The sequence below is a fragment of the Suillus fuscotomentosus genome, assembly GCF_016647785.1.
Source record: "Suillus fuscotomentosus strain FC203 chromosome Unknown F5891scaffold_26, whole genome shotgun sequence".
In the NCBI taxonomy this organism is placed as follows: Eukaryota; Fungi; Basidiomycota; class Agaricomycetes; order Boletales; family Suillaceae; genus Suillus; species Suillus fuscotomentosus.
The window spans coordinates 90414-115516 of record NW_024539538.1 but is presented as its reverse complement, the minus strand read 5'-3'; the positions used below and the strand labels follow the sequence as shown (position 1 = coordinate 115516).

At 48.4% G+C, this 25103-nt stretch overlaps 10 protein-coding genes, 1 non-coding gene and 1 pseudogene across 12 annotated transcripts; 6 read left to right on the top strand and 6 right to left on the bottom strand.

The window, feature by feature from the left end:
• Positions 1 to 489: 489 nt before the first annotated feature.
• F5891DRAFT_1164089 (uncharacterized protein) lies at positions 490 to 2026 on the bottom strand. Its single transcript, XM_041365346.1, has 3 exons — positions 1343 to 2026; positions 1197 to 1287; positions 490 to 1137 (listed from the first exon to the last, which is right to left on the bottom strand). The coding sequence occupies exons 1-3, from the start codon at positions 1856 to 1858 to the stop codon at positions 944 to 946; spliced, it is 801 nt and encodes a 266-aa protein (XP_041226095.1). The 5' UTR covers positions 1859 to 2026; the 3' UTR covers positions 490 to 943.
• Positions 2027 to 2673: 647 nt separating this feature from the next.
• On the bottom strand, positions 2674 to 3987 carry F5891DRAFT_295700 (thioredoxin-like protein). Its single transcript, XM_041371235.1, has 7 exons — positions 3927 to 3987; positions 3753 to 3858; positions 3315 to 3697; positions 3242 to 3252; positions 3098 to 3177; positions 2807 to 3044; positions 2674 to 2714 (listed from the first exon to the last, which is right to left on the bottom strand). The coding sequence occupies exons 3-6, from the start codon at positions 3687 to 3689 to the stop codon at positions 2845 to 2847; spliced, it is 666 nt and encodes a 221-aa protein (XP_041226094.1). The 5' UTR covers positions 3690 to 3697; positions 3753 to 3858; positions 3927 to 3987; the 3' UTR covers positions 2674 to 2714; positions 2807 to 2844.
• Positions 3988 to 4496: 509 nt separating this feature from the next.
• F5891DRAFT_295745 (HAD-like protein) lies at positions 4497 to 5774 on the top strand. Its single transcript, XM_041371236.1, has 5 exons — positions 4497 to 4704; positions 4755 to 4796; positions 4846 to 4911; positions 4961 to 5419; positions 5469 to 5774. The coding sequence occupies exons 1-5, from the start codon at positions 4599 to 4601 to the stop codon at positions 5597 to 5599; spliced, it is 804 nt and encodes a 267-aa protein (XP_041226093.1). The 5' UTR covers positions 4497 to 4598; the 3' UTR covers positions 5600 to 5774.
• Positions 5775 to 6271: 497 nt separating this feature from the next.
• On the top strand, positions 6272 to 7354 carry F5891DRAFT_980112 (HAD-like domain-containing protein; the record flags this gene model as incomplete). Its single annotated transcript, XM_041376971.1, has 5 exons — positions 6272 to 6457; positions 6485 to 6554; positions 6604 to 6669; positions 6719 to 7177; positions 7224 to 7354. 5 exons carry the CDS (start codon positions 6272 to 6274, stop codon positions 7352 to 7354), a joined length of 912 nt encoding a protein of 303 aa, XP_041226092.1.
• A 903-nt stretch (positions 7355 to 8257) lies between these two features.
• Positions 8258 to 10462, bottom strand: F5891DRAFT_1032267 (BRO1 domain-containing protein). The gene is made up of 6 exons (XM_041361656.1): positions 10113 to 10462; positions 9981 to 10062; positions 9572 to 9926; positions 8997 to 9519; positions 8505 to 8926; positions 8258 to 8447 (listed from the first exon to the last, which is right to left on the bottom strand). Exons 1-5 carry the CDS (start codon positions 10305 to 10307, stop codon positions 8687 to 8689), a joined length of 1395 nt encoding a protein of 464 aa, XP_041226091.1. The 5' UTR covers positions 10308 to 10462; the 3' UTR covers positions 8258 to 8447; positions 8505 to 8686.
• Positions 10390 to 10463, bottom strand: F5891DRAFT_t72. The gene has a single exon. It is a non-coding gene; the product is annotated as a tRNA-Val (tRNA).
• A 920-nt stretch (positions 10464 to 11383) lies between these two features.
• On the top strand, positions 11384 to 12938 carry F5891DRAFT_295493 (uncharacterized protein). The gene is made up of 11 exons (XM_041371234.1): positions 11384 to 11410; positions 11461 to 11674; positions 11724 to 11983; positions 12036 to 12076; positions 12130 to 12148; positions 12193 to 12220; positions 12269 to 12290; positions 12336 to 12371; positions 12428 to 12452; positions 12515 to 12590; positions 12657 to 12938. Exons 2-11 carry the CDS (start codon positions 11573 to 11575, stop codon positions 12696 to 12698), a joined length of 651 nt encoding a protein of 216 aa, XP_041226090.1. The 5' UTR covers positions 11384 to 11410; positions 11461 to 11572; the 3' UTR covers positions 12699 to 12938.
• On the bottom strand, positions 12879 to 12950 carry F5891DRAFT_t71 (annotated as a pseudogene). Its single transcript has one exon. The product of its transcript is annotated as a tRNA-OTHER (tRNA).
• Positions 12951 to 13267: 317 nt separating this feature from the next.
• Positions 13268 to 13666, bottom strand: F5891DRAFT_952058 (uncharacterized protein; the record flags this gene model as incomplete). Its single annotated transcript, XM_041375090.1, has 1 exon — positions 13268 to 13666. A coding segment is annotated over one exon (399 nt), but the record flags the coding sequence as incomplete, so codon positions are not given.
• A 223-nt stretch (positions 13667 to 13889) lies between these two features.
• Positions 13890 to 14710, top strand: F5891DRAFT_1128413 (uncharacterized protein; the record flags this gene model as incomplete). The annotated part of the gene is made up of 5 exons (XM_041364278.1): positions 13890 to 14026; positions 14053 to 14132; positions 14182 to 14525; positions 14550 to 14567; positions 14606 to 14710. 5 exons carry the CDS (start codon positions 13890 to 13892, stop codon positions 14708 to 14710), a joined length of 684 nt encoding a protein of 227 aa, XP_041226088.1.
• A 1982-nt stretch (positions 14711 to 16692) lies between these two features.
• F5891DRAFT_952007 (uncharacterized protein) lies at positions 16693 to 17040 on the top strand (the record flags this gene model as incomplete). Its single annotated transcript, XM_041375086.1, has 1 exon — positions 16693 to 17040. One exon carries the CDS (start codon positions 16693 to 16695, stop codon positions 17038 to 17040), a length of 348 nt encoding a protein of 115 aa, XP_041226087.1.
• Positions 17041 to 22018: 4978 nt separating this feature from the next.
• Positions 22019 to 25037, top strand: F5891DRAFT_1278091 (uncharacterized protein). Its single transcript, XM_041370304.1, has 7 exons — positions 22019 to 22342; positions 22403 to 22624; positions 22674 to 23209; positions 23262 to 23510; positions 23563 to 23898; positions 23942 to 24234; positions 24295 to 25037. The coding sequence occupies exons 1-7, from the start codon at positions 22197 to 22199 to the stop codon at positions 24883 to 24885; spliced, it is 2373 nt and encodes a 790-aa protein (XP_041226086.1). The 5' UTR covers positions 22019 to 22196; the 3' UTR covers positions 24886 to 25037.
• Positions 25038 to 25103: the final 66 nt, after the last annotated feature.

The window sequence follows — 25103 nt, the reverse complement described above, 5'->3', positions numbered from 1 at the left end:
CAGTGGAGCGCCATAACAGGGTTGCTCTCTAAAAGCCCTTGATTCCCGAACTTCGAAGCAGGGCTTCTCGCGTCCGACTACGATTTGGTCACCGTACGCATGATCAGCGCTCGAGGCGTGTTCACGGTATCGATTCTAACGCCGAGTTCACATAATGCGAGCCAACGCCATGGGTCGCACGTGCTCTCAGATAAGCAAGTCAGGTCTACTAGTCGGGGCCACTGCTTCTAGATACCGCCTGCCCCATTGTAACCCCCAACCTTGAGTTTAAAAATGTCGTTCTTTGTTATTTATGGCAGGGGACCTGAGCGCCTAGGCGTTGTCCAACCGGAGGACAGAATCGAACTTCGTGCGGACCCAAGTATAGATTTTCTAGAAGAACTTCTGTGATACACCATGCGCTGATGAAGGACCCAATTGTCAAACACTCCCATGCTAACAGAGTCTGGACTCTGGAGCTAATACCAAAAACTCTTCTCCCTCTTACCAAAAAAGAAAAGCTCAATCATTGAATTGATTGTCTGCGTGCTGAACGCATCCCCCGTTGTGTATGTACATGTAAACTAGAACAGTTACTAAGTACTGTTTGGCCTCTACGTATACACGTACAACGGTAGATACAAGAAAAATTACTTAAAAAAAATCCATCAATGTCTCTATGGTTGTGGGTAATTCTGTTGATGGCGTCCATTATGCAAAAGAAAGCAAGAAGCAAAGCGAGCTATAATAATCCGGCTATAACACCACGAGAAATAAACGAGGGACAAGAGTTGGAGATTTGTGGCAATGTAATAGCGCTTGAGTATCCATCCACCTGGGATTATCCGATGTGGTATGTACATTTGCATGAAAGTTTTGGATCATACGATCGCTGGGAGGTCATGCCGGTCGTTAGGTCGTTTTCGGAAGTGATGGGAAAAGTCCGATCGGAAAGTATTGTCCTTCAGTGCACTTTCTTCTTCTTTCTGCCGTCAAGGACCGCACCAGCATTGGTAATCAACCGATGCAGTTCGCCGGACTCATTAAGCTCGCGGATGGCAGCTATGGAGCCAACGGACTTGCCCCCAATAAGCATGAGGGGAAGATCGGTCGAAGATGTGAGACGATGTAACAAAGGGATCAAAACTTCTGAGTCCTCTGAGAACACGTGTAGAGTGATGAGCGACTAGTAAATCAAAGTCAGGGAACCCGTTTACCTCGTTGATCAACTTCAAAAGTCATAGGAGGCGGTTGTAAGTCCATAACTGCAATGATGCGTCTTATTTCCCTAGAATGTGCATTGTGAGCCTAGGATGAGAGATGAGCATCAGCATGAGGCTAAGAAGGAGAAGAAGCGACTAACCTTGGTGAACAACATAACAGGATATCTCGACCACACGTCTTGCACGATCTGATTTAATTCGTCTGCGGCGCGTGGACTACGAGTGTCGAAGTCAAGTACAAGTTGGGGGTCAATAGGTTTGGCTGGGTCTATCGAACGTGGAATCATGTTCTGTGGTAGTGCTGCTATGAAAGCGGCTACTGCTGCTAGCTCTTGCGACTCGTCCAATTCTATTTGGGGACGGTTGACATTGGTGACGACTGTCTTTCTTTGGCTATTCGAAGGTAGACGGAATAGTCTAGACGAGGGTGGAGGATCGTCTCTGTCTTGTTGATGTGATCCATGGGTGCCTGCGTGACCGAGAGCGTCGGTCCGAAGTGCTATTGGAGCAAGGTCTAATGAAGGCCTTGCTACAAAAAAGATGTAAAATGACACAACGATAAGGCTGATGAGAGCCAGAGAAGTAGCTCTATGATTGAGTGACTTTCGTTGGTGCTGCAGCGAATGGAGAATGGAGGTGATGGGGAGCGTCGACATGATGACCGACGAAGTGAGTTAATCGGGAAGGAAAGGTAAAAGAGCGTTGAGGACTAAAAAAGGCCCTAGATAAATGAATGGTAAGTGAATGAAAGTTTTGGTCGGTTATTTTGAAAGCGAGGCCGAGAAGTTGGAGTGCAACCCGAAACAATGAAAAGCAAAAGGAATTGAATCGAGCCTAATTGATCTTCTCATCGGCTCGAACCTTTTTGGTCACACGGGAATTCCGCTTATACCTAATTTGGTATGTTCCTCCGTTAAACAACCAATCTTTATCGATATTATTTTTTGATGCGCCAAGGATGGCGAAACACCCATGGAACAAACGTTTATAGTGGCGACGTGGCCTCCGGATTCACGTGGGAATATTGATGCACCTCGCCGCTGAGTGTACGCCGCTGTTAACAGTCCTCAACCATATGCATTACGGATCTCTGTCGTCTTATCGTATATGTACCTGGTATGTCTCATTGGTGGACCTAGATTATCGCCATCGGGCAGCTTCTCATCCAAACTTGTCCGTTCAAGTGCCGTCAGTGCACGGGTTCGTTTGTTAATCATACTACGTATTCGAATTCCCCATACCCTCTCCGAAAGGTACACCATAAACTCAAACGCCCTTGTTCTTCAGCTTGGATTCTTCTCTTATCGATACGTACCTCTAGCCCGCAATGCTGACCCTATACTCTCCCTTTCCGATGTCGGACGGGTAAACCCGAGCGCCCGTCCGCACTGAACCTTTCTCAGGGAAGCTTATTGACATGTCCGTCCACTGCTGGCTTATCACCCTGCTCTTGGACACATGTATAACCGAGTTTTGGTCACATAAAACCCACAAATAGTTCCACCGCAAACTCTTACTCGGATGAACAAAACAGCATAATAGCAGTACACATAAATATGTAGATGTTAACAATACAGCGTTCGATTTAAAGCACAGAGTCTCACTGGTTTCATCACATATGATGACGTGGACATCGCCAACTCTATTGCGTCTCTCGCTCCTTCACGATATCTTCCCTTACCGTCATCCCCGCATTCTCAAACATCTTCTTCAGCTTGCCTTGTGCACGCAACGTGTGCAAGTCGTCGTTTCCGCCGAGTCCCTCTCCATTCAGGATTATGTTTGGGAACGTAGAATGCTCGGTGAGACGGGTAAGGATGAGCTTTATAAAGTCCCAATCATCTGTAAAAACAATCAGTGCATGCATCATAGAGGTAAGCACAGCCACGACATACCTCGAAGATCAACTTCGATGATTTTAGGGGGAGGAGAAAGATTATACAACTCCAATAACTTCTTGGCTTTCGTTGAGAACCTACATAGAACCGGAGTGCATGAGGCTACCGCACAAATCAAATTACAGGGGGAAAAGAACGCACGGGCAATATGACTGATGCAGACACAGCATCAGAACCTCACACAGGATCCAGTAAATTGAAGCACCTGACATACCTTCGAGAATACGATCAGTGGATACTCTTCTCTCAGCTTTCTCATATGGGATTTCCAATCCGGTTGGTCACCACCAAGATACACACTCAGATCGATCGGCGCAGCAGGGTTTATCGAATGGGACAGCATGCGATCGTCATCGCTCGTCACGAAATGGAGCAAGCCATATATCTCTTCCACTGGTGGACCTTTGACCATCGAAACGATACTGGCACGTGAAAGCGACGAGGATATTCCCGAGAGGTTGAGAGGAGGGAGAGACCATGGCGTTCTAAAGAACAGGCAAAAGGCGAATAGCAACGCTGGAATGATGAGAATACGACGACGACGGTACGATGAGCATGTGGAGCGACGGCTCGTCGAGTCGCTGGCCATCTTGTCGTCTAGATCCTATTGCAACGACTTCAAGTTGGCAACACAGTGAATTCAAGTGCAAACCTGGTAGTCACTTGGCAAGCTGGCACGGCTCACAGGGAAGTACTGAATTTGAAAGAATGGGGCGGCCCGTTCTCAGGCTGTTATAGACAAGATCGTCGGACCAAGACTAGATTGCAATTGAAACAATGAACGCGGGATAAAAGCAGTCTCAGGACCAGTGTTCAGACTATATACTTATCCGTGGAGGACAGCCATGGACGCCGTGGGTTAACGTGAAAATTGAGTGAGTCTGTTCGGTGCTGTGCACTTCTGGACGCCCCAATGGCTTGTGAGAATTGAATATTCGGAACCGCCTGCGGCAGTACTTACTGCCTCCTTTTAGCCGACCGCCTTGACGTTTGAGGTCAGGCCGAAGGTAATTTTATAGGGCTTGGCCTATAGATGTACCAAGCCCACAAACTGAATTTAGCTGGCCTTGGCCACAGCCTATAACTAATAACTCAAGCTGGGTCGACCAGATTGTGCCACTTTCAACGAACTAGTTCAAATCGCATGCTACCCCAAAAGGCAATTCCCGACTTCGAAGGACGGAGAGCGGACCTCAAAGAGTGTCGAAAGCTGGCGTTAACGTCCACCGCCAATCGACACATGTTACGCAGGACAGCGCAAGACTTTACCGTGACAGTTTCTCTCGCAAGCATCTCGTGATACGCGCTCTTCTAATCATGTCGTGTCATGCCGGGTATCATTTTCTGCAAGGAATTTGCTTGATCTAGTACACGCACACTCCAACATGTGTCTGCACCATGGCGTCGCCGAGCTCGAGGACATAGTGTGTCAGCGCCGTCACATGGGGATCATTGCTGCTTCGCCGCGCCGAGTCCCGAACTCCTCCACGTGACTATCATGGACTCAGAACAGTGCCATCGCATCCATCTCACTGATCGTGTTCGATTTCATCCAGTAGATAACATGGAAAGAAGAATAGATTATGTGGTCTTTGACATGGATGGTGCGTAGAACTTCTAACCTCCTTTCATACTCAAGACGCGTCTTCGACAGGCCTTCTCATCGACACGGAGAGAGTATATACCGAAGTCACCAGTACGCTCCATGTCACTGTGCTTCTTCAACAGCTGACACAAACTCTAAGATGATATCCTTGGTCGCTACGGCAAGATCATGACATGGGACATCAAGGCACAGCTCATGGGAAAACGTACGCTCTCCAATCTCTCTGGACTCATTCAACGCAAACCACATCGCAGCACAAATTGAATCTGTGACACACCTGCTATCTTTGTTTCCCGGAATCGATATCACGATCGACCAGTACATCACAGAGTCCCAAAAAAAGCTAGATGCGAACTGGCCAACCGTGCAGCTCCTTCCGGGAGTACAGAGGTTAATCCAGCACCTGGTGAAACACAACGTTCCAATCGTAGTCGCCACTGCTTCCTCACGACGGAACTTTGTCCGCAAGTCTGAGAATCTCAAAGAATTCTTCGACTACTTTCAAGACAACATTGTCTGCGCTGATGATGTAGCAGGCAAGACTACGGGGAAGCCTGACCCTTATATTTTCTTGTATGCTGCAGGTGTTCTAGGCAAGGCAGTGGGCGCTATGGAGCAGTGCACAGAGGCTGAGGCTGTGGAAAGGGGCAAAGGACTCGTTTTTGAAGACGCCGTTTACGGTGTCCAGGCGGGGAAAAGAGCCGGAATGTCAGGTAGGTTGTGGTTTCAGAGCTGTAATTTAGGGTCTCACGTTCTCTTCAGTTGTCTGGGTACCTGACGAACGCCTTTTGGACGTTGCCAGTCCCAGCCCATACGTCCCAGATGAGACGCTTACGTCCATCGAGCATTTCAAGCCCGAGAAGTGGGGCCTCCCACCTTACGACACCCAATGACGCTACCGATATCGATTATAGGTTGTAAAAGGCGCTGCCACACATAAAAGCTACTCTTCGTCGGTGCATTGGACAAAAATAGTTCAAAATCCCCTGATTGAAAGTGATCGATGATCATTTGTGGCTGCCTTTCCGCATACTATCACAATCACATCTCGGGCATCACCTTGGCGTAAAGTACCCTATGCCATATTGTGCTTGCGATCACCTTTACGGTCGCAGTATTTGTTGACCTGAGACACATTGATAGTGGTGGCAGCCGCATCTGACATGTCTCAGTAAGTGATGGAAGGGACGTCTGGGGTCTGGCCGAAGGTAATTTTATAAGGTTTGACCTATAGATCTACCAAGGGCACGAACTGAACTTAACTGGTCTTGACCACAACCTATAACTAATAACTCAAGTTGGGTCGACCATTGCCACGTTCAATGAAATCGCGCGCCGCCCCAAAAGGCAATTCCCACCTCGAAGGTCGGAGAGCGGAGTGTTGAAGCTGCCGTTAACGTCCACCACGTATCGATACGTGTTGCGCAGGACAGCGCAAGACTTTACCGTGACAGTTTCTCTCGCAAGTATCTCGCGATACGCGCTCGTCGTATCATGCCGGGTATAATTTTCTGCAACGAGACTGCTTGATCTAATACACGTACACTCCGACATGTGTCTGCATCATGGCGTATCACCGAGCTCGAGGACATAGTGTATCAGTGCCGCCACATGGGAATCATTGCTGCTTGGCCCCTCCGAGTCTCGAATTCCTCCACGTAACTATCATAGACTCAGACACCATCCGGGGATTGCAATATGTCTTAAATATTGCAGTCCCCGATGTGAGAATGTGGTCTTTGACATGGATGGTGCGTCGTACTTCTAACTTCCTTTAGTACTCAAGGCAAGACGCGTCTTCGACAGGCCTTCTCATTGACACAGAGAGAGTATATACCGAAGTCAATAGTACGCTCCATGTCACTGCGCTTCTTCAACAGCTGACACAAACTCCAAGATGATATCCTCGGTCGCTACGGCAAGATCATGACATGGGACATCAAGGCACAGCTCATGGGAAAACGTACGCTCTCCGATCTCTCTGAACTCGTTCAACGCAAACCATATCGCAGCACGAATTGAATCTGCGACACACCTGCTCTCTTTGTTTCCCGGCATCGATCTTACAATCGACCGGTACCTCACAGAGTCCCAAGAAAAGCAAGATGCGAAGTGGTCAACTGTCCAGCTCCTTCCGGGAGTACAGAAGTTAATTCAGCACCTGGTGAAATACAACGTTCCAATCATAGTCGCCACTGCTTCCTTACGACGGAACTTTGTCCGCAAGTCTGAGAATCTCAAAGAATTATTTGACTACTTTCAAGACAACATCGTCTGCGCTGATGATGTAGCAGGCAAGACTATGGGGAAGCCTGACCCGTATATCTTCTTGTATGCTGCAAGTGTTCTAGGCAAGGCAGTGGGCGCTACAGAGCAGTGCACAGAGGCTGAGACTGTGGAAAGGGGCAAAGGACTCGTTTTTGAAGAGGCCGTTTACGGTGTCCAAGCGGGGAAAAGAGCCGGAATGTCAGGTAGGTTGTTGTTTCAGAGTTGTAATTGGTCTCACGTTCTCTTCAGTTGTCTGGGTACCTGACGAACGCCTTTTGGACGTTGCCAGTCCCAGCCCATACGTCCCAGATGAGACGCTTACGTCCATCGAGCATTTCAAGCCTGAGAAGTGGGGCCTCCCACCTTACGACACCAAATGACGTTACCGTAAGCATTATATCCCCAAGGTGTACAAGGACGTCATTTCCGTTTCAACCTGATTTGCAAATAGATATCGAGCACTCTAGAGCTTGTAAAAGGCGCTGCCGCACACAAAAGCTACTCTTCGTCGATGCACTGGATAAAAATAGTTCAAAGTCCTCCGATTGAAAGTGATCCTTTGTGGCTACCTTCCCGTATACCATCACAATCATATTTTCTCCGATCTCGGGCATCACCCTGGCGTAAAGTGCCATATGCCATATTGTGCTTGTGGTTCCCTTTACGGTCGCAGTATTTGTCGACCTGAGACACATTGACAGTGGTGGCGGCTGCGTTTGACACGTCTAAGGAAGTGATGGAAGGCTAAGTGACAATTGTGATTATTATGGCTGAAATCAGAACGGAGCTGTCCATTATAGATCCATTTGGCCCTAGAACAAGAAATGTCAACACTACGGACGCGAGTTATCCTTGAAGGGTCCACCTTTTTGTGAACAATCCTTGTCTGTACGTAAGTCGTCGACAACGCTATTGACTGAATTGAATAGGTCGACAATGAACTTGACAAGACGCATGCATGGCAACTGATCGTTGGCAGGTCAGCACCGACGGTTGGCAGATGACAGAGCCACACTAGCAGGATGGCAGAATCACACTCCGCGTACCGATGGAAGCCTGAAGTAATGGAGCAGCCGTGATCAACGTTAACCCCAGTCACGGACTAGACACATTCAGGTCTGGGCCACGGAATGTTTGACGGTATATGCCGTAGCAGATGACGATGATCGATCACGGACATGTCCAGGCCAAGTCCAAATACAGCGTGTTGGACATGCTCTTGAAATCACTTGAAGGCAAAGTTACACATGTAATGCATCTCGAGATCTCGACTAACTGGTACAGCGCAACAGTTCTGCTGCATGAGCAAATTTCATGTCTATCACAAATCAGCGCGCTACTAGTACTAGTTCAGCGTGTTCCATTATGCCAAGCCGCTGTTTGCCGTCTCCTGACATACTGGCTCCTAAACATCGTAAATAGTGCCCTCAAAAACGAGGCGCTTGCTCCACTCCAGGGGTGGGTTGTTGCTAACTTTGGACTGTTCTCAGCCCTAGGCACCTGATGAAAATTGCAAGTGCCAGTACATACCTCGCAGATCTGAGACGTCCACATTCATCAAGCATTTCAAGTAGGAGTACAGCTTCTCGTCTTAAGATAAATAACAGAAGGGGGGTTATTCGATCGAGACCTGATTTAGAAGTGGATATAGTATAACCTCACTGTACCTACCAGGACATGCGACACAGCACTTGACCTTAACTGTACAAGGGTCAGAAGTACGAACCGGCTCCAGCGTACGTGCGCGGACTGGTAGTACTAGCAAGAGCCTCATCGCCGGACGAATCATCGTGTTCTAGTGTTAGCGTTTCCGTTTGTAGACGTGCATGTTCGACGGACCCAGGTCCGAATGCTGGGGAAGGAAGTGTGTAGGGCTTTGCATGCACCGCCAAAATCCCTGTAGGTATCCGCGCTTGCAAGTCCTGCTGCTTAGGCACAGGCTGAAATGTCAGCTGCCCGCCGTAAACAAAAAAAAATGATCAGTACCCAATATTTCATGCAATCGAAATACCTTCGACTTACCGAATCATTGATTTTCTTATAGTGTTTCAAAAATACGCCCACGCTCTCCAATTCATCCGCGACACGTCCTTTGCGCCCCCGCTTCTCGCGGTCCCGCCCTACTGCAATACCAAGCCCGCTCTCCTTCATGTCTTCAAGCTCCTTCTTTGCCCATAGCAACCATGCCACCGCCTCCCCGCCCTTTTCGCGCACTCCACTCTCTCCTGCATCAACACCAAGCCACTTATGCGCAAGCGCTGTATGAAATGCCGATGCATCTGCAAGGTAACGGCGCAGCTCGACGCAGACTTCTGCATTGGAGTCCGGATTAGAGGACGAGGAAGATGGGCGTGTGGAGCCGAGCGTCATGGCAAGCGCACGCGCAGAGGAGTAAAGCGACACGCATTCAAGGTGGAATTTAAATATCAGCGGGATAGAGGGGTGTGATTTTGGAAGCGGAGGGCCGGGGGATATGGCATTGTCGTATGCAGACTTGGAGAGAAACTTGCGAATTGCCAGAGTTTGCGCGTCAGCGAGTGCCATCCTACAACATGGCATCCAACATGAGATGAGATGAAATGAGGGAGCGTACTGACTTTGCAAGGGCAGCATTAACCTCCTTCCTCAGATCGGGCGGCCTAACCGACGCACCCTCCCCTTTATCCCAATCCAACAACACCTTCTCGCTCACATAGGTAAAGATCCCGCTCGCTCTGCACAGCATTGTCACCGCAAAATTGAGCTTCTCGTCCTTCGCTTTTCTCTCGATTTCTGAGATCGCTCGATCATATTCATAAGAACCGAGACTTTCAACCGTCACACGCGCAAAATTCGACAGCGCAAAGGCATAAGTGAGCAATGAGGATGCAAGGTCCGCATGCAGCGATGCAAGAGTGATTCTTGGGGACATGTGAAATAGATGTGCGGACAGTGTCGTGCGCCAGCTGAATTCTTCGAATCTCAGGCTAGTCAGTCAAATGCATAGCGGATCACCATAAGACTCACGGGGTTCGGATTTCAGACGAATGTCCCCTGATACGACACAGGCCATGATCCCATGCAAGTATGGGAGGTAGTCATCGAGAACCTAGGGGATATATACTGTGCGAGCCCCGAATTGCAAACGGTGATGCGCACCTTGATCAAGCGCAAATAATCCTTGTCATCTGTGCCAGTGCGTTTGGTCACTTTCAGGACACCGCGTAGGTTTGCTCGCGCTTGGGTGGCTTCAGCGATGTGACTTGCATATGCATTGGATGCCGTAGTGTCGACGCAAAAGTCTCCAAAAGAGATAGCGCCGGTAGTTGGGAGTTCGTAAAGATAGGTGCTCATTGTGCATCTGGCGGTAGGACAAGTTAAGCTTAGGGTGACTGTTCGATAAAAATAGGACAGCTTCAATGAACAGCACAAAATGTGATCTGACCCAGGCTCGAACTGAGGACCTTCTGTGTGTTAGACAGATGCGATAACCAACTACGCCATCAGACCGATACAAAGTCGAGAAATATTTATTATCTAATTATGCAAATGGTCATCCGCTTGCCCCATAAAATATTTCAAACTTGCAATGTCGACGTCTTCGAAGTGCCACAAACACATCAAATTGTTCATGTCGCAAAAAAATTGATTCTAAGATAATCTGCATTTTTCTTTGTGGAGTCAAGACATGAATTAGAATTTAGAGGTTGAATCAGACTTCCAAACGCCGTGGGAGTTGGGTTCGAAGCTATGTATCGGTTCTGCAGATATCCCGACGAATTCCGATGCCGTCCATACGGCCGCAGGCCTAGTCCCGCACATCACGGTCCTTGCGTTATTAATACAATGACGGTAAGTCCAACTAACTATTATAGTTAGCGACTGTTGTACAGACGACTATTCGGATCCAAGTCAAGCTTGCAACGACTATCACCCCAACGCTACACGAGTGAAGCTAGCTAGGGAACGTACAGAAGTAAGTACTAGTGCTATCGCCAAAGCGGAACGTACATAACTTGAGCTTCATCAGAAATGATTGTGCTGCGTATGAACCCAATGACATCACCAAATATCCGGGGATACTACTACTTCCGACTCGGAGTCCAACCCAACTTGAAGCTCAATTGCACATGCCATATAAATATCGGACATCGAGCCGCACTTTTGGAATTACTGCACTTGACCGTTTTTTCCAGGTTCTTCGCATCACCAACTGGTATCGGTAAACGCTTCGATAAGCCAGACACAGCGATCAGATTGTTTCGTATCACCTGGCGTTGGGTACGATGAGTAGCAGCTTAGAGGGCTCTGCAAATAGTTCCGATGGATCTGTGGCCATCATCGGGCCGACCCAAGTTGGTGGGCTTTTGAGCGCTGCATTGTTTGGTTGTCTTGCCTGCCAGTCCTACTTGTATTTTACAAGATTCGCGAGCGATGGCTTCGCCTTGAAAGCAACTGTGAGTCGCTCAACTTTGCAATATATTCCTATTGATCGCATCATGTTTAGGTATCTGCAATCCTGTATGTTCCATGTTTGACTTGGTGCCTTCGATTGACATCCGTTCTGTAGTTTGATTCAGCTGGGCCAATTTGTCTGCATAATATTAACATTGCGGGCAATGACTGTCAGCGCCTATAGTGATCCATCTCGACTCAATATCCTTCCTCTAGCGGCAGACCTTGTCATCATGTTGAGTGGCTTTACGGTATTCATCGTTCATGTAAGTGATTGATGTATATTAATTATTTGGTGCTTACGGTTGGTGTCAGTCATTTTACGCATTTCGACTTTGGAAGTTGACTAGAAGCCTTTTCTTACCTGTTCTTTGCGGAATGCTCTCCGTAGTCGCACAGATCTCCATGCTCATTATCTCAGTAAGGGCGATTTCTATGACGGACATCATGACGTTTATAGACAGTCAAATTGTGCTGATTGCGCTGTCTTGGATTGCACGTGCGGCCTGTGACTCCATCACCACCGTCGGCGTCACCTGGAGTCTGCAAAAGGGACGAGTCTCTAGTTTTAGAGAGTATGACTATGTATCCGATATCGCCTACCACTCCTTACTACATCTTTTATAGCACGGTGACAACGGTCGACCGTTTGATTCATTGGACACTTGGTAAGATAGGAAGCATCTTACTTGAGTGGATTTCTGACGTTACCTCTATACAGAGACTGCTCTGGTCACCAGGTATTTACCTCTCTCCTCAGTCGTTTCCTTTAATGATCTCTCAGTTTGACGACCATAACCGTGATAATCTTGGTAAGTATTTTACTTCCCCGAATGAAATATTTCCTAACTAGCCTCAAGTTTACAGTCGTGAAACAAAACTGTGAGTGCATTGGTAATGCATCTGACTACCACTGAAATGACGCAGTTGTGTGGTTTGGAATATGGTTGTTGTGGCCTAATGGTAATGATGTGGAATACTTCAAATCAAATCAAAATACTGACCCGCATGTTTTGTAGTCGTAGGGAACTCCTTGTTAGCCTCGTCAGTCGCCAAATGGATCAGACAGATGATAAACGCAATGAGCTTACCAACGTGACCTATAGGTTGAATCGGCGGCTACTCCTTCGAGAGAATCGGAAATCCTCAAGATGTGATGCCCAGAGTCGCGGTGGTGGTTTGGTGAGCAGCATTTAAATAACTGCGCATAAAATATAATTTTGTTTCAGAATGCAATTGGTTTCGTAGCCGGAGATATACAATCAGACAGAAACTTGCTGGAAAACTTGAAGAACCGAGACGTTCAAGTTCAAGTGTTCCAAGAAACAGAACGCTCAATCAATCAGGAACAAAACCGAGTTTCGAAGCCTGCAGTAGTTCATATACGAGCATGTGTTTCAACAGACGGTGAAGCTAATCGTTAATTATGGAACGAGTGTACGATGAGACGGTGTATCAGTAGGGTACTTTAGGCATGAACAATTGAACCGAGGACCTTCTGTGTGTTAGACAGATGCCGATAACCAACTACGCCATCAGACCGCCGATACTTCGAAGCCAAGGAATTTAATTATGCCAGAACTTTCAACAATAAACGATAAATAAATTAGCTGACTACGCTACTGATGTAACTCAGGTACTACATACAGAAGTGCCTCCTCAGCTCTTCGAAATACATCATGATCATAGCTATTATGAATGTGACTGCAAATGCCGCAAATGTCTAGGCAAATCAAACACACGCTCAGCCTTTCCGACCATCGGATTCATAATACGCTTGTACATCCCCCAGATTTACGCTGCCAAACGAATACTTGCAACGTGCCATGCGTGCACTATTTTTGTCGCCAGCCCAGTGGTTATTTGATCTGCTGGTTGAATCGCAGGTAAGTTCCCAAGCAATAGTGAGTCTGGTGCAAGGGCCACACTAAAGTGTCGTCAACGAACAAGTGCCATGCGGGGTGTAGATAAATATCTGTTGTTTGAACAGTGGTTTTTGCTTCACAAAGAAGCATGGAAGTTATATCAACCACTTCCTGCGACGACTTGTTGCACGTTTCCACGAAATGACGACACTTGGCAAATAGATGGTGTGGCGTTTCGAGATACTCACACCCGAACTGACACCACAGTGATATGCTTCCCATGCGGGCAAATCGCACACTTGCAGAGTCCAGTTGGCGTGATCTCGCATAGAGCTGTACCAGCGCTGTACGGTATGCGTACAGCGTCCGCACGTAAGGATGATCCGGTGGCGCATGCAAGTCATAAAGAGGCAGCGCGAGGGTATGACCAGGTACGACGTGGAGTGCGTTTGGAGAGTATGTGAGAAAGCAAAGATGGCAATGGGCTTTCAATAAACTTCGATGAAGGGGAGTATAGAACAAAACTGTCCAATCCAAACGTAGCACAGTGCTGCTTGCACGTGTAATTATATAAGTCACTGGCAAGTGCTTACTGCGTGCGTCAGCTCAAGTTGAGATGCGCCTCGATGCAGCCTTCGGAGTGGTCACAGACCTACGTCTTGGCTTTGTCGGCGGCCTCTGGCCTACGATTATAGCAATCTGGCATGTTTCCTACTTACTCTTCCAACCTCTTGAGATATCCCGCATTTTCATGTCCCATGGGACCTCTATGGTGATAGCGCTGACGAAGCCGGAAGGGCGGTCAAAAAAGGGCTCATCACTCCACACGCCTATGGCGTTGTGCTAGACCTCGGTGCAGGTGCGTCTCTTCTTCCACCGAAATGATAATCTGTTTATACAAAAGACAGGACACGGCCACACCGTCAACTACCTCGACCATTCGCGTGTTACGAAATACGTAGCTGTAGAACCCAACGTGCATATGCATGCAAAGCTGCGCCGTACTGCCTCTGCTGCTGGGTACAACGAAGATAATGGAACACTTCTCATCCTCCCTTGCGGTGCTGAAAATATCTCTACCACCCTTTCCTATCTTCCTGCGCCGCACCCACCTGTAGACACACTCATATCTGTCCTCACTCTCTGCTCCATCCCCTCGCCACAATCCACCATCTCTTCATTGGCTGCGGAGGTGCTGAAACCTGGGGGTCAGATTTTGTTCTATGAACATGTGCTCAGCGAGAGGGAGGATGTTATGTGGTGGCAGCGTTTTTAGACATCGTTGTGGGGTATTGTTTTTGATGGATGTCGTTTGGACCACCCATCTCATAGGATGTTGGGGGATGGGTGCAGGGAGAAGGAGGTATTTGGGGGAAGGAAGGGGAGGCTGGTGAACATCTATTTTGGCACCGAGTGGGGAGATTGGTTAAGGCGTGAGCAGATTCGTGACATTCCTTCTCCATAGGCTTTGTCCTTCATAATCAACGTGGATCATTTTGACCAATCAAAATGACCGCCACGTGCGTGTTATTATGTTGGGGCTCAGGCCGCTCAGCTATTTATTTCCTGCATCGTCACCAATAACAGCCGGCTCCTCCGCACGTCGAGGAGCCAACTTTTGGCTATATGGGTGTTCGAACGCCTCCCTAAATCCTGCGAGGCCCATTAGGTGTTCAAGGGCGAAGTATTTCCAATGCATGCCTATTTTAGGGTGTGACATGGGTGGACGTTACCCGGATACCCACCCGGGTACCACCCGCGGACGGAATGTGGGACGGATGGTACGGATGGTGGGTAGCGTGGATGGTTCCATCCGCACGGGTACGGGTCGGAGGACTTGCTAAACGGGTGTATCCGCAGGTATCCGCGGGTAGTCAGTACTCAATATTTTTCGGCCGAGTCAAACTCACAACTTGTTACCGAACTCCCACCCAATGTCAAAATCAGATTTGTTGTTATCAGAGCTATCAAAATGTGATATTACTTCTAAGTTTTCAATGTTCAAAACTCGACGTGCAAAATGACCAGTCCAATTCCATTCCTCGTCCTCAATCAGATTTTTTCCCCATACTGTGAACCTTATCGCAAAGGTACGTTTGATTCATCTTTGCATGTATTATATTAATTTTTCATAACCAGGCTTCTCTTTCTTTCTTCTACCGTCAGCCAAAGCGGAAACGACAAGTGAAGGTCGCAAAACGAGGCCGTAAATGTCCCTCTGACAACAATGACATCATAACTCTTGAAGATGGTTTGGAAAATGCCGAGCTCACCCCTCTAGAGCAAGAACTCCTCGACGAGGAGTGTGGTGGCCCTGCAAACTCTGAAGACTCAGCTGAAACAGCCACATCATCAACAGTTTCGGACGACGTTGATGAAGCAAAGTAGTAGTGATCTAATGCTCCATAGCTTCCTCAGTTGATGCCGAACGTGCTTTCTCTGGTGGCCGTCTACAGGTGAATCATCTTCAACACGGTATCAGCTCCCAGACCTTCAAGCGCAGGTTGCTGTTGGATCGTGGTTCAACACGCCTCTTATGCCGGATCTCAGTGTCGCTACGAATATCATGCGGCAGAAGATGGCAAAGGGCAAGGAAAAAGAATCAGGCAGGCTGGTATCAGCAAAATCGACTGTGATTGATATTATGTAGTACTACCCATGTCGTATTCTACGATTCATAATGTGTCACCCGCGGGTGACCCATACCATCTGCGGACCCACCCGTGGATCCACCCGCACCCGTGGTACTCTCACCCGCACGGGTGCGGGTAGGCTTCTGAAGTTCCATCCACCCGCGGATTGGGTACGGGTGCCACCCGGGTCCACCCATGTCACACCCTAGCCTATTTCACATACCGATTTAACATCTCTTGATCAATAACAGATGCTGGCAGGTCGTGTTCATGAAGTGATACTGCGCCACAAAATTAACCGAGAATTTGGGATCTCTCATCAACTTCTTTGGATTCGACTAGGAACTATCGGTCTACTATCAGTACTTGCGGACCTTGACTCGAAATGTCCGACAATAGTGCTGCGCTAGCTTAAATAACGAGCTTCAATCTCGTCTTCTTGATCCCAAAGTTTACCTTTCTTTTCTATCTCCCTAGGAAGGCCCCATCATGGCCGATAATCTTGACGCCACTGCGTCAGTGATAGACACAACTCCTGGCAACTCTGGCTTGTCCGCCGACCTCAAGTTCACCCCACACGCAGTTTGCTCCACTATTGTCAGCGAACACATCCATACTCTAGGTGTCAAGTGCGTTAGATCTCCGGTTCCAGCTACCATTATCCGTGCTGAACTCAATCAGAAAGGCACTAGGAATTGACCACAGGGACAACCGGGTCATACGTATCATCTTGCTCAGAAAGCTTGATCCAATCACGACGCTGAGCGACAAAGAGTTTCTCCTCGCATGGTGGGAAGTCGTCAAGTGCAAGTGTCATCATGTCCTTTTCTTGTTCTTTATCATTCACCCATTACTCCGACAGGCCATCGCGCCCTCTGGAAGAGAGGCGTGCATCACCGCAACGTCAGCCCCAGTAACATTATGGGATACCGCTTCGGTGGTCGATTTATCAGCGTCCTTAACGATTTCGACTTGTCATCGATCATACAATCAGTATCCTCAATTCAAGACGCTCCCCAAGGCTTCGAGCGCACAGGAACGGTACCCTTCATGTCGCTACTCCTTCTCACGTGGAAAGCCATTGCAGGCCAAGTCGAGCAGTTGTACTATCATGATGCTGAATCGTTCATTTGAGTCCTCACTTGGATTTGTCTTCGATATGAAAATGGTGAACTCCTCAAGATGAATGGTTGACAGTGGACGCCAGGGGGCGCCATGGGAAAAAAGCAAGCTATCTAGCAACGGCGGATGAAATATGCCCAACGCGATCGCACGAAGCGAACTTCAAAGTCGTCATGCGTTGCTTAGGTCCAGTTTGGACAACGACTCCGGGTTCGAAATTTCTGATTCAAACTGCACGTGATGATTGCACGTGATAGGTCCAGATGGCATGTAAGTATATAGATAGATAATCGGCATATATATGCGTGTCATATCCATCACTGCCATGGATATTGAAGCGCAAATGCAACACGATCGACGACACAAAATTGTGGTCATTATCATCACCATTGTGGTCGCCCAGGTCACACATCTATACCATCTTTTATTCTTATCCCGCGCTGAAAGAATTCCTTACCACACATCCATACTTACTGGGCAAGCATGGGTATATGAACTGATCAGTGGTCATCCAGACAGGATCAGACACAATTTCGGCGTCGACCTTCAAATTTTCGATGAGCTGTTAGCGGTTCTTAACCGACACGGCTTTGTCCAGTCCCGGAATGGGGTAAGCGTGTCAGAGCAACTCGGCATTTTTCTCTACACGTGTGTTACTGGACTTTCGTCTCGCCACGTCGGAGAAAGGTTCCAGTGCTCTCCCGATACGATTACAAGGTAAGTGCCTAACTTTTGATATAACTATTGTTCAAGTTGTGCTGATTTCTGCAGATATTTTAAACGCCTACTCATGTTCTTTTCATCGGCTCCCTTCTACACCTTGAACGTCCGCTTCCCGGACCAAAACACCCCACTTTCTGCGGCAATTCACGCTGACCCTCGATTCCGATTCTTCGACCACTGTATCGGTGCTGTTGACGGCACCCACATCCGCGTTTTTGCGCCGCTTGAAGACCATGTTGTCCTGCGCAACAGGAAAGGCTTTTTATCGCAGAACTGCTTGTTTATCTGCGACCTCGACTTCTTTTTCATTTACTCACTCACAGGGTGGGACGGCTCAGTTGCCGATGCTTCCCTTTGGAACGACGCATGCTCTCATGATTTGCGTGTGCCCAAAGACAAGTATCTTCTAGCCGATGCTGGCTTTGGTACATGCGACGCACTTCTTGTGCCTTATCGAGGTGTCCGCTACCACCTGAAGGAATGGCGTCAAGCTAATCTCGCGTGAGTTCCTTTTTTCTTTTGTCAGTCTGTCTATTAATTTTTTTCTAGGCCTAAAGACCCGAAAGAGTTGTTCAACTTGCGACACACTGCACTTCGCAACATCATCGAGCGGATATTCGGCGTCATGAAACGACAATGGCGCATCTTAATATGCGCGCCTGAATACTCCATGGACATCCAGTCCCGGATCCCAGCGGCGCTTTGCGCCATTCACAACTTCATGCGAAGAAACAACGGTGATATATTTGATCTTGCCCTCGAGTACGGGCACGATCTAGCAGAGGATGATGGTGTTGGATCTGGCGCACATTCAGAGGGACCGGCGGATGCTGCTGAGCGCAGACACGCAGATGCTCGTAGGGACGGAATCGCGCAAGCAATGTGGACTGACTATCTTGCAGAACATGCACGAAGGGGACTCCCATTGCCATAGTTGTAGGTAATACATGAATTTTGTACTATGAAATGATCTGTACGCCGCTACGATACAATCATATATTCTTGTGAGTCAATTGATCGCCGTGGTGCACCACCGCAAAGGACTCGCTTCTCTTCCAACCACTCAAGCCTCGTCACCTCATCCAACGAGTAGAAAATGATCGCCTGGTTCTCGTGTTCAGCTAGAAAGTTGGCAATGCCCAAGCGCTCTTTGCTCGTGAGGTCTGTATATTTATTGAGGAGGGAAATGGCGCTTCCAACATGCGTGGAAGGCTGAGGCTGTGGCTGCACTGGCGGCAGCGCCAGCGCTAATACAAGAGTCTTCTGCATCTCACGTACTACTTCTACGAGGCTTTTCATCGTTTCGGTGCCCTCCTGCTGTGCCAATAGCGTGGCAGATGGTGGCCGGCCTCGTTTCTGAGAGCCTGCAGCTGACGCAGGCGAAAGCGCGCTGCGTTTTCGCTTTCCCCGGCTTATACTTGTCCATGCCGAGCCACCGGCAGAGGTAGACCCTTCCGTGGAAGGAGCGAGAAAGGTAGATGGAGGGTCCACTGAGGATGGTGGTGGGTACACTGAGGATGGTGGCGGGTACACTGAGGATGACGGCGGGTACACTGAGGATGGTGGCGGGTCCACTGAGGATGGTGGCAGGCCCACTGAGGATGGTGGCGGCCCTGGAAGTGTGTTGTCTGTGGCTGTGGGGATGGAGGATGGTGTGGTGGCATTGGTGGCGGTGGTAGGTCGGAAGACGTGAGAGCCTTTCGACTTGCTTGGCATCAACTGCTGCATGATATCGAAGTGGTCGAAGCCCTTCATCATGAAGGGCCTCGCGTGAGGATGCGACTGAAAACAATATCAGTAGAGGGGTATGCATGCAGTCTATTTGCGATGACGTACCTTTATAAAGTGTGCCCATACGTCGTCCTTTTTGTCCGTGATACCCGCTCCATGATCATCACTCCAAGTAAAACCAGAAGTACACTTAATTTCAACAACACTTTGGTATGCTTTCTTTAACTATAAAAATATATGTCATTGATTTGCTGGCGGCTGAAAGTTCACTGGAAACATACCGATGTCCACTTATTTTTGCAAACTGTGCCAACCTTTTCTGCGCCCCTTTGATGCGGGTGTTTTATCTTGAGGTGCGCATATGCTTGATTGAAGGTGGGCGCCTTGAAGCCCCCATCGCCTGATGCAGGAAGGGCCTGCAGAAGGAACTCAAGAAAGGTGGTTTCTTCTGCCTTCGTCCACGCCGCAGGAGCCTTCCTGGTCGTTCCGCAAGATGCAGCAGCTGATGTCACATCTATAGTACCCCGGGAACGTAAGGAATGCGAAGAGCCGCCGCTTGATTTATCAGACATTGTGATGATACTAGAGTATCTTTTGTTTTATTAGATAATAGATGCTTATTAACGCAGTCAGGTCATCACGTGCGGTTTGAGCCAGAAATTTTGAACCCGGAGTCATTGTCCAAACTGGACCTTAGTGATTCACAAATATTCAGGCCCATCCACGTCCGTTCCAGCGGATGATGAAGTAGTATTCAAGACATGGCTCCTGAACCATGTACCCCAGAATGTACTTGAAGGCAATATTTCTCTTATAGAGTAGGTATACTTGCAGTTGAGGCAGCGTGCCTCCGAAATGTGATGCTAAATACAACCTTGTAAATTCGATGCAGAACAAACATCATGCACGGTGCCATTATTTTGTATTTGCGTGTGCAAGCTTAAAGTTCAGGCCTACGGTGAACTGCAGATAATGTCAGTCCTCCAACCGCTTATATTGCATGACTAGATAGGATCATTCTCACAAAACTCTATAGCACTTCGAACATCACCTTTGTCCGCAGATCTTTCCACCCAGCATCTGGATATCATCCATGAAGCCCACATAGTCTGTAGATGGGTCACTTCATCGATCGAGTGTCTGTATACTTGGGCTACACGAATGTCAGTCATTCTATATATCGGAGATGTGATTCCCAGGGGAGGATCGAAGGAAACCCACCAACGACCATCATCATATCAAGAGCTGGAGAAGGCCTTAAGCGTTCTCGCGCAAGCCGGAACCACTGCACAGCACAGACGCCATAAAAAGACCAGGAAACATAGGGTTAGTAAAATAGTGCAGGTAGTGTCCACCATAAGACTTCACCGCAACGGACAATAACCAAGAACTTTTAAAAAAATCTAGTACCCAACATAGGGCCTCGCCCCAACGGATAATAACCACGGATTTAAATATATATACATCGCGCCCGAGATCCGTATTTCAAGAATTCACGGCGCGCTATCGCATTAGACCATCGATCTCCGAGGCTTGAGGACTATAGAATGAGTGATTCCACTCCCTGGGGGCGATACCAGGGGAGTAGCGGGGGTCCATCTCTACGACTTCCACTGAAGAGAATGGAAGCACAGCCCGATATTTTGGAGGTAAACGGAGACATGTGAGAAGACGATCAGAATCGGATTTCCTACATATTCGCGTGTTCACTCGTCCAAAAGGTTGGCGATATGGAAGTTTAAAATTTGTAAATCAAAATGGGGGTGAATGGCCGCCGCAAGTTGATAAACAGATAAACAGGCTATCGGTCCATCTATTGTTCTTCGACGTCCACACGCCACTCATTTGCGGACTTGAATCAGTGGAATCCATATTTGCCCGACTTTCGTCCTTGTGCAACATATGGAGTGTCAATAAAAAGCAGATAGCAAAGGAAACTACACCTGATGCGTACCAAAGGCAACAGCAACGATCCATAATTTGAGGAAGCTGAGTGATTTTGAGGCCTCCTGGGTCCTCTTTCAACCGTAGAGAAAGATCGCAGCTCGGTTGTTCTGGAAGGCAGATGGGTCTGATAAGACGATCAGAATCTAGATTCCTTGATTATTCCCATGTTGTGAGTAGAAGTACTTACTAGTCATCGACATCCGTCATCCGAAAGGTTGGTGAATATGCACATGAAATCGGTGATGGCCGCCGCGAAGAAATTGACAGCTGGGCGCTAGGCTATCAGATGGGCCATCAAGTCCTTCGACGCCCACAAACCATTCCTCCAATCAGTGAAATTCTTCTACGAGACTTTCGAAGAAGCTTGTGCGATGTGCGGACTCCTGCGGAGCGTCAAAAAAAACTTTAGAAAAATGTTCATTGAGAAAGAGATCGTACCCGATCGTAGATGGGTCAAAAGGTAACAGCAGCGAACTATTGGAGTAACGATACAAAGAAGATACAACGGCTGCCAGAAAATTCAAGACTAATCTGGATGAGGTGAGTCGTGTTGATGAAGTGATGCGTTGTCAACCGTTTGTGCCACAACGTTTATTAATTGTAGCCGACAGACTGAGATTTCCATCAACTTCGAATTCAAACACTTGTGGACCTTGACTCGAAATGTCCGACAATAGTGCTGCGCTAGCTTAAATAGCGAACTCAAATCTCGTCTTCTTCATCCCAAAGTTCATCGTTCTTTTCCATCTTCCTAAGAAGGCCTCATCATGTCTAATAATGCTAGCGCCACTACGTCAGTGACAACCACACCTCCCCGCAAGTCCGAGTCTGGCTTGCCTGCCGATCTCAAGTCCACCCCACACGCAGTCGGCTCCGCTGTTGTCAGCGAACACATCGACACTGTAGGCGTCGAGTGCGTCAGATTTTCTGTTCCGACCTCTATTATCCATACTCAACCCCGTTATTCATGCAGCGTCAGTGATGTCCGTCCATGGATCGCGCGCGACGTCAGGAACTTCAAGCAGTGCGGGGCAGACGAAATGCTGCAGCAGCTCCTCGAAATGTGCGCAGATCCTAACCAATCCCTTCCTCCCAATCAGAAGTCCACGTTACTCGATACTCCCCTCGAGGCTGTCATGCCCCTCTGCAATGGGCCAGGTGTGGCGCAGAAGATCAAGCAACACTTGACTAAATTGTGAGCCAGCAAGCCAAATAGCGCCCAAAAGACTAACGCCAGTATCAAGTTGTAATATCGAGAGCGAAACCCCGTCTTACTCTGAATTCGTCGAGGCTGCCAACCGTGCACTTCGTGAACTGGGGAAGGTGACCGTACCTGGAATGCCCGCTTTTCAAGACGACGATGAAACCAATATCCTTTTTCATGTGAATGATCCATCGTTCATACACCAAGAACATCAGGGCGAGAAGTCCAGCCGCAAACCGGACATCGTCGTCGTTTCTCACCAGACTGCCGCGGATATCATACCGGAAGGAAAATCCAAAGATGTTTACAAGTCTGCGTGCAAGGCGCCCACCAAAGACCATGAGAACTTCCAGTGGGTGGATGTCCGAACGACATTCGAGTTCAAACGCCCGAAGCCGCGTCTGCCTCATCCACCGTCTGCTTACACTAAGGACTACGTGACTCCTAATGTCCTATATATGGAATACATGAAGGAAACGGACATGTCCAAACAGTCAACGGACTCGTTCGATCAGTCAACAGACTCGACGTCTACCACTGGTACTGCTCAAGCCTCTCACAGTACCTCGAACAAGGGTAAGTCGCCCAGCATGTATCTCCGCTGCTTCTTTTGACATGTGCGACGCAGTGCAAAATATATCCCACCGACTCAGAAGCAACAAACGCGGCTCCGATCATTTACGCTCAAACGAGCCGTCCACCAGCAAACGATCCAGGCAGGATGAAGAGAGGCAATCCAAGCAAGAGGAGAGGAGGAACAAGAAAAAGAAGAAGGGTCCGAACAAACACCATCCTGTCATCCAGAATGGTTTGTATGTCGCGGAGATGTTCGCAGCTCATACGGTGCGCCAGCACGTCATCTCGTTTATAGTAAACAGTAAGTGGATGCAACGCAATTGTCCTGTCGTCGAAGTAATGGCTCGTTCTAGACGATATCATCTATCTCTGGTGGTTCGATCGTCAGCACACGATTCAATGCGCTGGCATCAACTTCGTTCAGGACCTTCCACGCTTTGTGGTCTTGCTCTTCATCATGCAGCGCATGGGGTACAAGCAGTGGGGCCTCCACCCGTTGTTCGAACCTGAACCTGGATATGAAGGCGAGATTATCGTCGAGTACGAGGACGACACAAACAAGGACGACCGGGATAAGAAGGGCCAGGATAAGAGGAAGCGCGTCGACCTTACACTGGATTTGAGGTCTGAGGAATGCGTGACTCATTTCGGTCTACGGGGACGTGCAACCATGGTATTTCCCGTAAAGAGTAAGGCGCTGTCGGCTCTGCCACGGTGTTCACATTTCCTCAGCGAATCCACCTGAATTGGTTGCCAAGCTCTTTTGGCCAGAAGAGGCACGCCAGAGCAAGCCCGAGATCCTCGAAGAGGTTTACAAGATTGCAAATGAAGATCCAGATGTGTTGGGCCATGTTCCAGAGATGGTCTGGTTCCACAAGTTCGAAGACACTTCCACAGCGATAATCAGAAAGGCGCTAGGGATCGACGACGCGGGTAGCCGGGTCCTATACATCATCGTGTTCAGAAAGCTTGAGCCAATCACGACACTGAGCGGTGAGGAGTTCCTCCTCGCATGGTGGGAAGTCGTCAAGTGTAAGTGACCTGTCCTTCTCGTGCTATTTATCATCCACTCACTACTGCTACAGGCCATCGCGCGCTCTGGAAGAGAGGAGTGCATCACCAGCGACATCAGTCCCAGCAATCTCATGGGATACCACTTACGCGGTCGATTTATGAGCGTCCTCAATGATTTCGACTTATCGTCGATCAAAGATTCCTTGTCCTCGATTCAAGGCTCTCCCAAAGGCTTCGAGCGCACAGGAACAGCACCGTTCATGGCATTAGACCTTCTCATGCCAGACACCATCGCAGGCCGAGTCGAGCACGTGTACCGTCACGATGCTGAATCCTTCATCTGGGTTCTCGCCTGGATCTGCCTTCGGTATAAAGAGGGCAAGCTTCGCAGGAAGCGCAGACCTTTGGATGAATGGCTGACAACGGATGCCATGGGATGCTTCTACAGAAAAACGGGTTTCTTGTCAATGCTGCGTACGATCCGTCCAACGGGATCGCACGAAGAAAATTTCAAAGTTGCCTTTGATTGCTTAGACGTGATTCACAAATATCAGGGCCCATCCGCGTCCGTTCCAACGGACGATGAAGTAGTCTTCAAAACATGGCTCCTGAACCATGTGCCCCAGAATGTACTTGACGGCAACATTTCTCTTGTAGATTAGATATGCTTACAGTTGAGGCAGCGCCTCTGAAATGCGATATTGTATACTATGTTGTAGATTCAATGTATGGAACAAACATCATGCATCATGCACGGTGCCATTCTTTTGTATGATATGTCATGTGGATGAGTGCTTAGCATTTTAAGATCAATCCTCTAACCCCATATGCATCTCGGCTGTCGAACGTTGCGTCCATCTGCAGGTGGAGTATTAGGACT

Bases quoted from the DNA above. Each gene is read 5' to 3' on its own strand.
- F5891DRAFT_295493 (XM_041371234.1), top strand. From the start codon at position 11,573: ATGACTGTCAGCGCCTATAGTGATCCATCTCGACTCAATATCCTTCCT. The intron at 11,675-11,723 runs GTAAGTGATTGA...GGTTGGTGTCAG, and splicing joins TTACGGTATTCATCGTTCAT to TCATTTTACGCATTTCGACT. The intron at 12,291-12,335 runs GTGAGTGCATTG...GAAATGACGCAG, and splicing joins TACAGTCGTGAAACAAAACT to TTGTGTGGTTTGGAATATGG.
- F5891DRAFT_295700 (XM_041371235.1), bottom strand. From the start codon at position 3,689: ATGGCCAGCGACTCGACGAGCCGTCGCTCCACATGCTCATCGTACCGT. The intron at 3,045-3,097 runs GTATGTCGTGGC...TTGTTTTTACAG, and splicing joins CATCGAAGTTGATCTTCGAG to ATGATTGGGACTTTATAAAG.
- F5891DRAFT_1278091 (XM_041370304.1), top strand. From the start codon at position 22,197: ATGTCTAATAATGCTAGCGCCACTACGTCAGTGACAACCACACCTCCC. The intron at 22,625-22,673 runs GTGAGCCAGCAA...GCCAGTATCAAG, and splicing joins AAGCAACACTTGACTAAATT to TTGTAATATCGAGAGCGAAA. The intron at 23,511-23,562 runs GTAAGTGGATGC...GGCTCGTTCTAG, and splicing joins CATCTCGTTTATAGTAAACA to ACGATATCATCTATCTCTGG.
- F5891DRAFT_1032267 (XM_041361656.1), bottom strand. From the start codon at position 10,307: ATGAGCACCTATCTTTACGAACTCCCAACTACCGGCGCTATCTCTTTT. The intron at 10,063-10,112 runs GTGCGCATCACC...TATATCCCCTAG, and splicing joins ATTATTTGCGCTTGATCAAG to GTTCTCGATGACTACCTCCC. The intron at 9,927-9,980 runs GTGAGTCTTATG...TGAGATTCGAAG, and splicing joins TCGTCTGAAATCCGAACCCC to AATTCAGCTGGCGCACGACA.
- F5891DRAFT_1164089 (XM_041365346.1), bottom strand. From the start codon at position 1,858: ATGTCGACGCTCCCCATCACCTCCATTCTCCATTCGCTGCAGCACCAA. The intron at 1,288-1,342 runs GTTAGTCGCTTC...CTCTCATCCTAG, and splicing joins CTGTTATGTTGTTCACCAAG to GCTCACAATGCACATTCTAG. The intron at 1,138-1,196 runs GTAAACGGGTTC...ACGTGTTCTCAG, and splicing joins TTTTGAAGTTGATCAACGAG to AGGACTCAGAAGTTTTGATC.
- F5891DRAFT_295745 (XM_041371236.1), top strand. From the start codon at position 4,599: ATGGACTCAGAACAGTGCCATCGCATCCATCTCACTGATCGTGTTCGA. The intron at 4,705-4,754 runs GTGCGTAGAACT...CGTCTTCGACAG, and splicing joins TGTGGTCTTTGACATGGATG to GCCTTCTCATCGACACGGAG. The intron at 4,912-4,960 runs GTACGCTCTCCA...ACCACATCGCAG, and splicing joins GGCACAGCTCATGGGAAAAC to CACAAATTGAATCTGTGACA.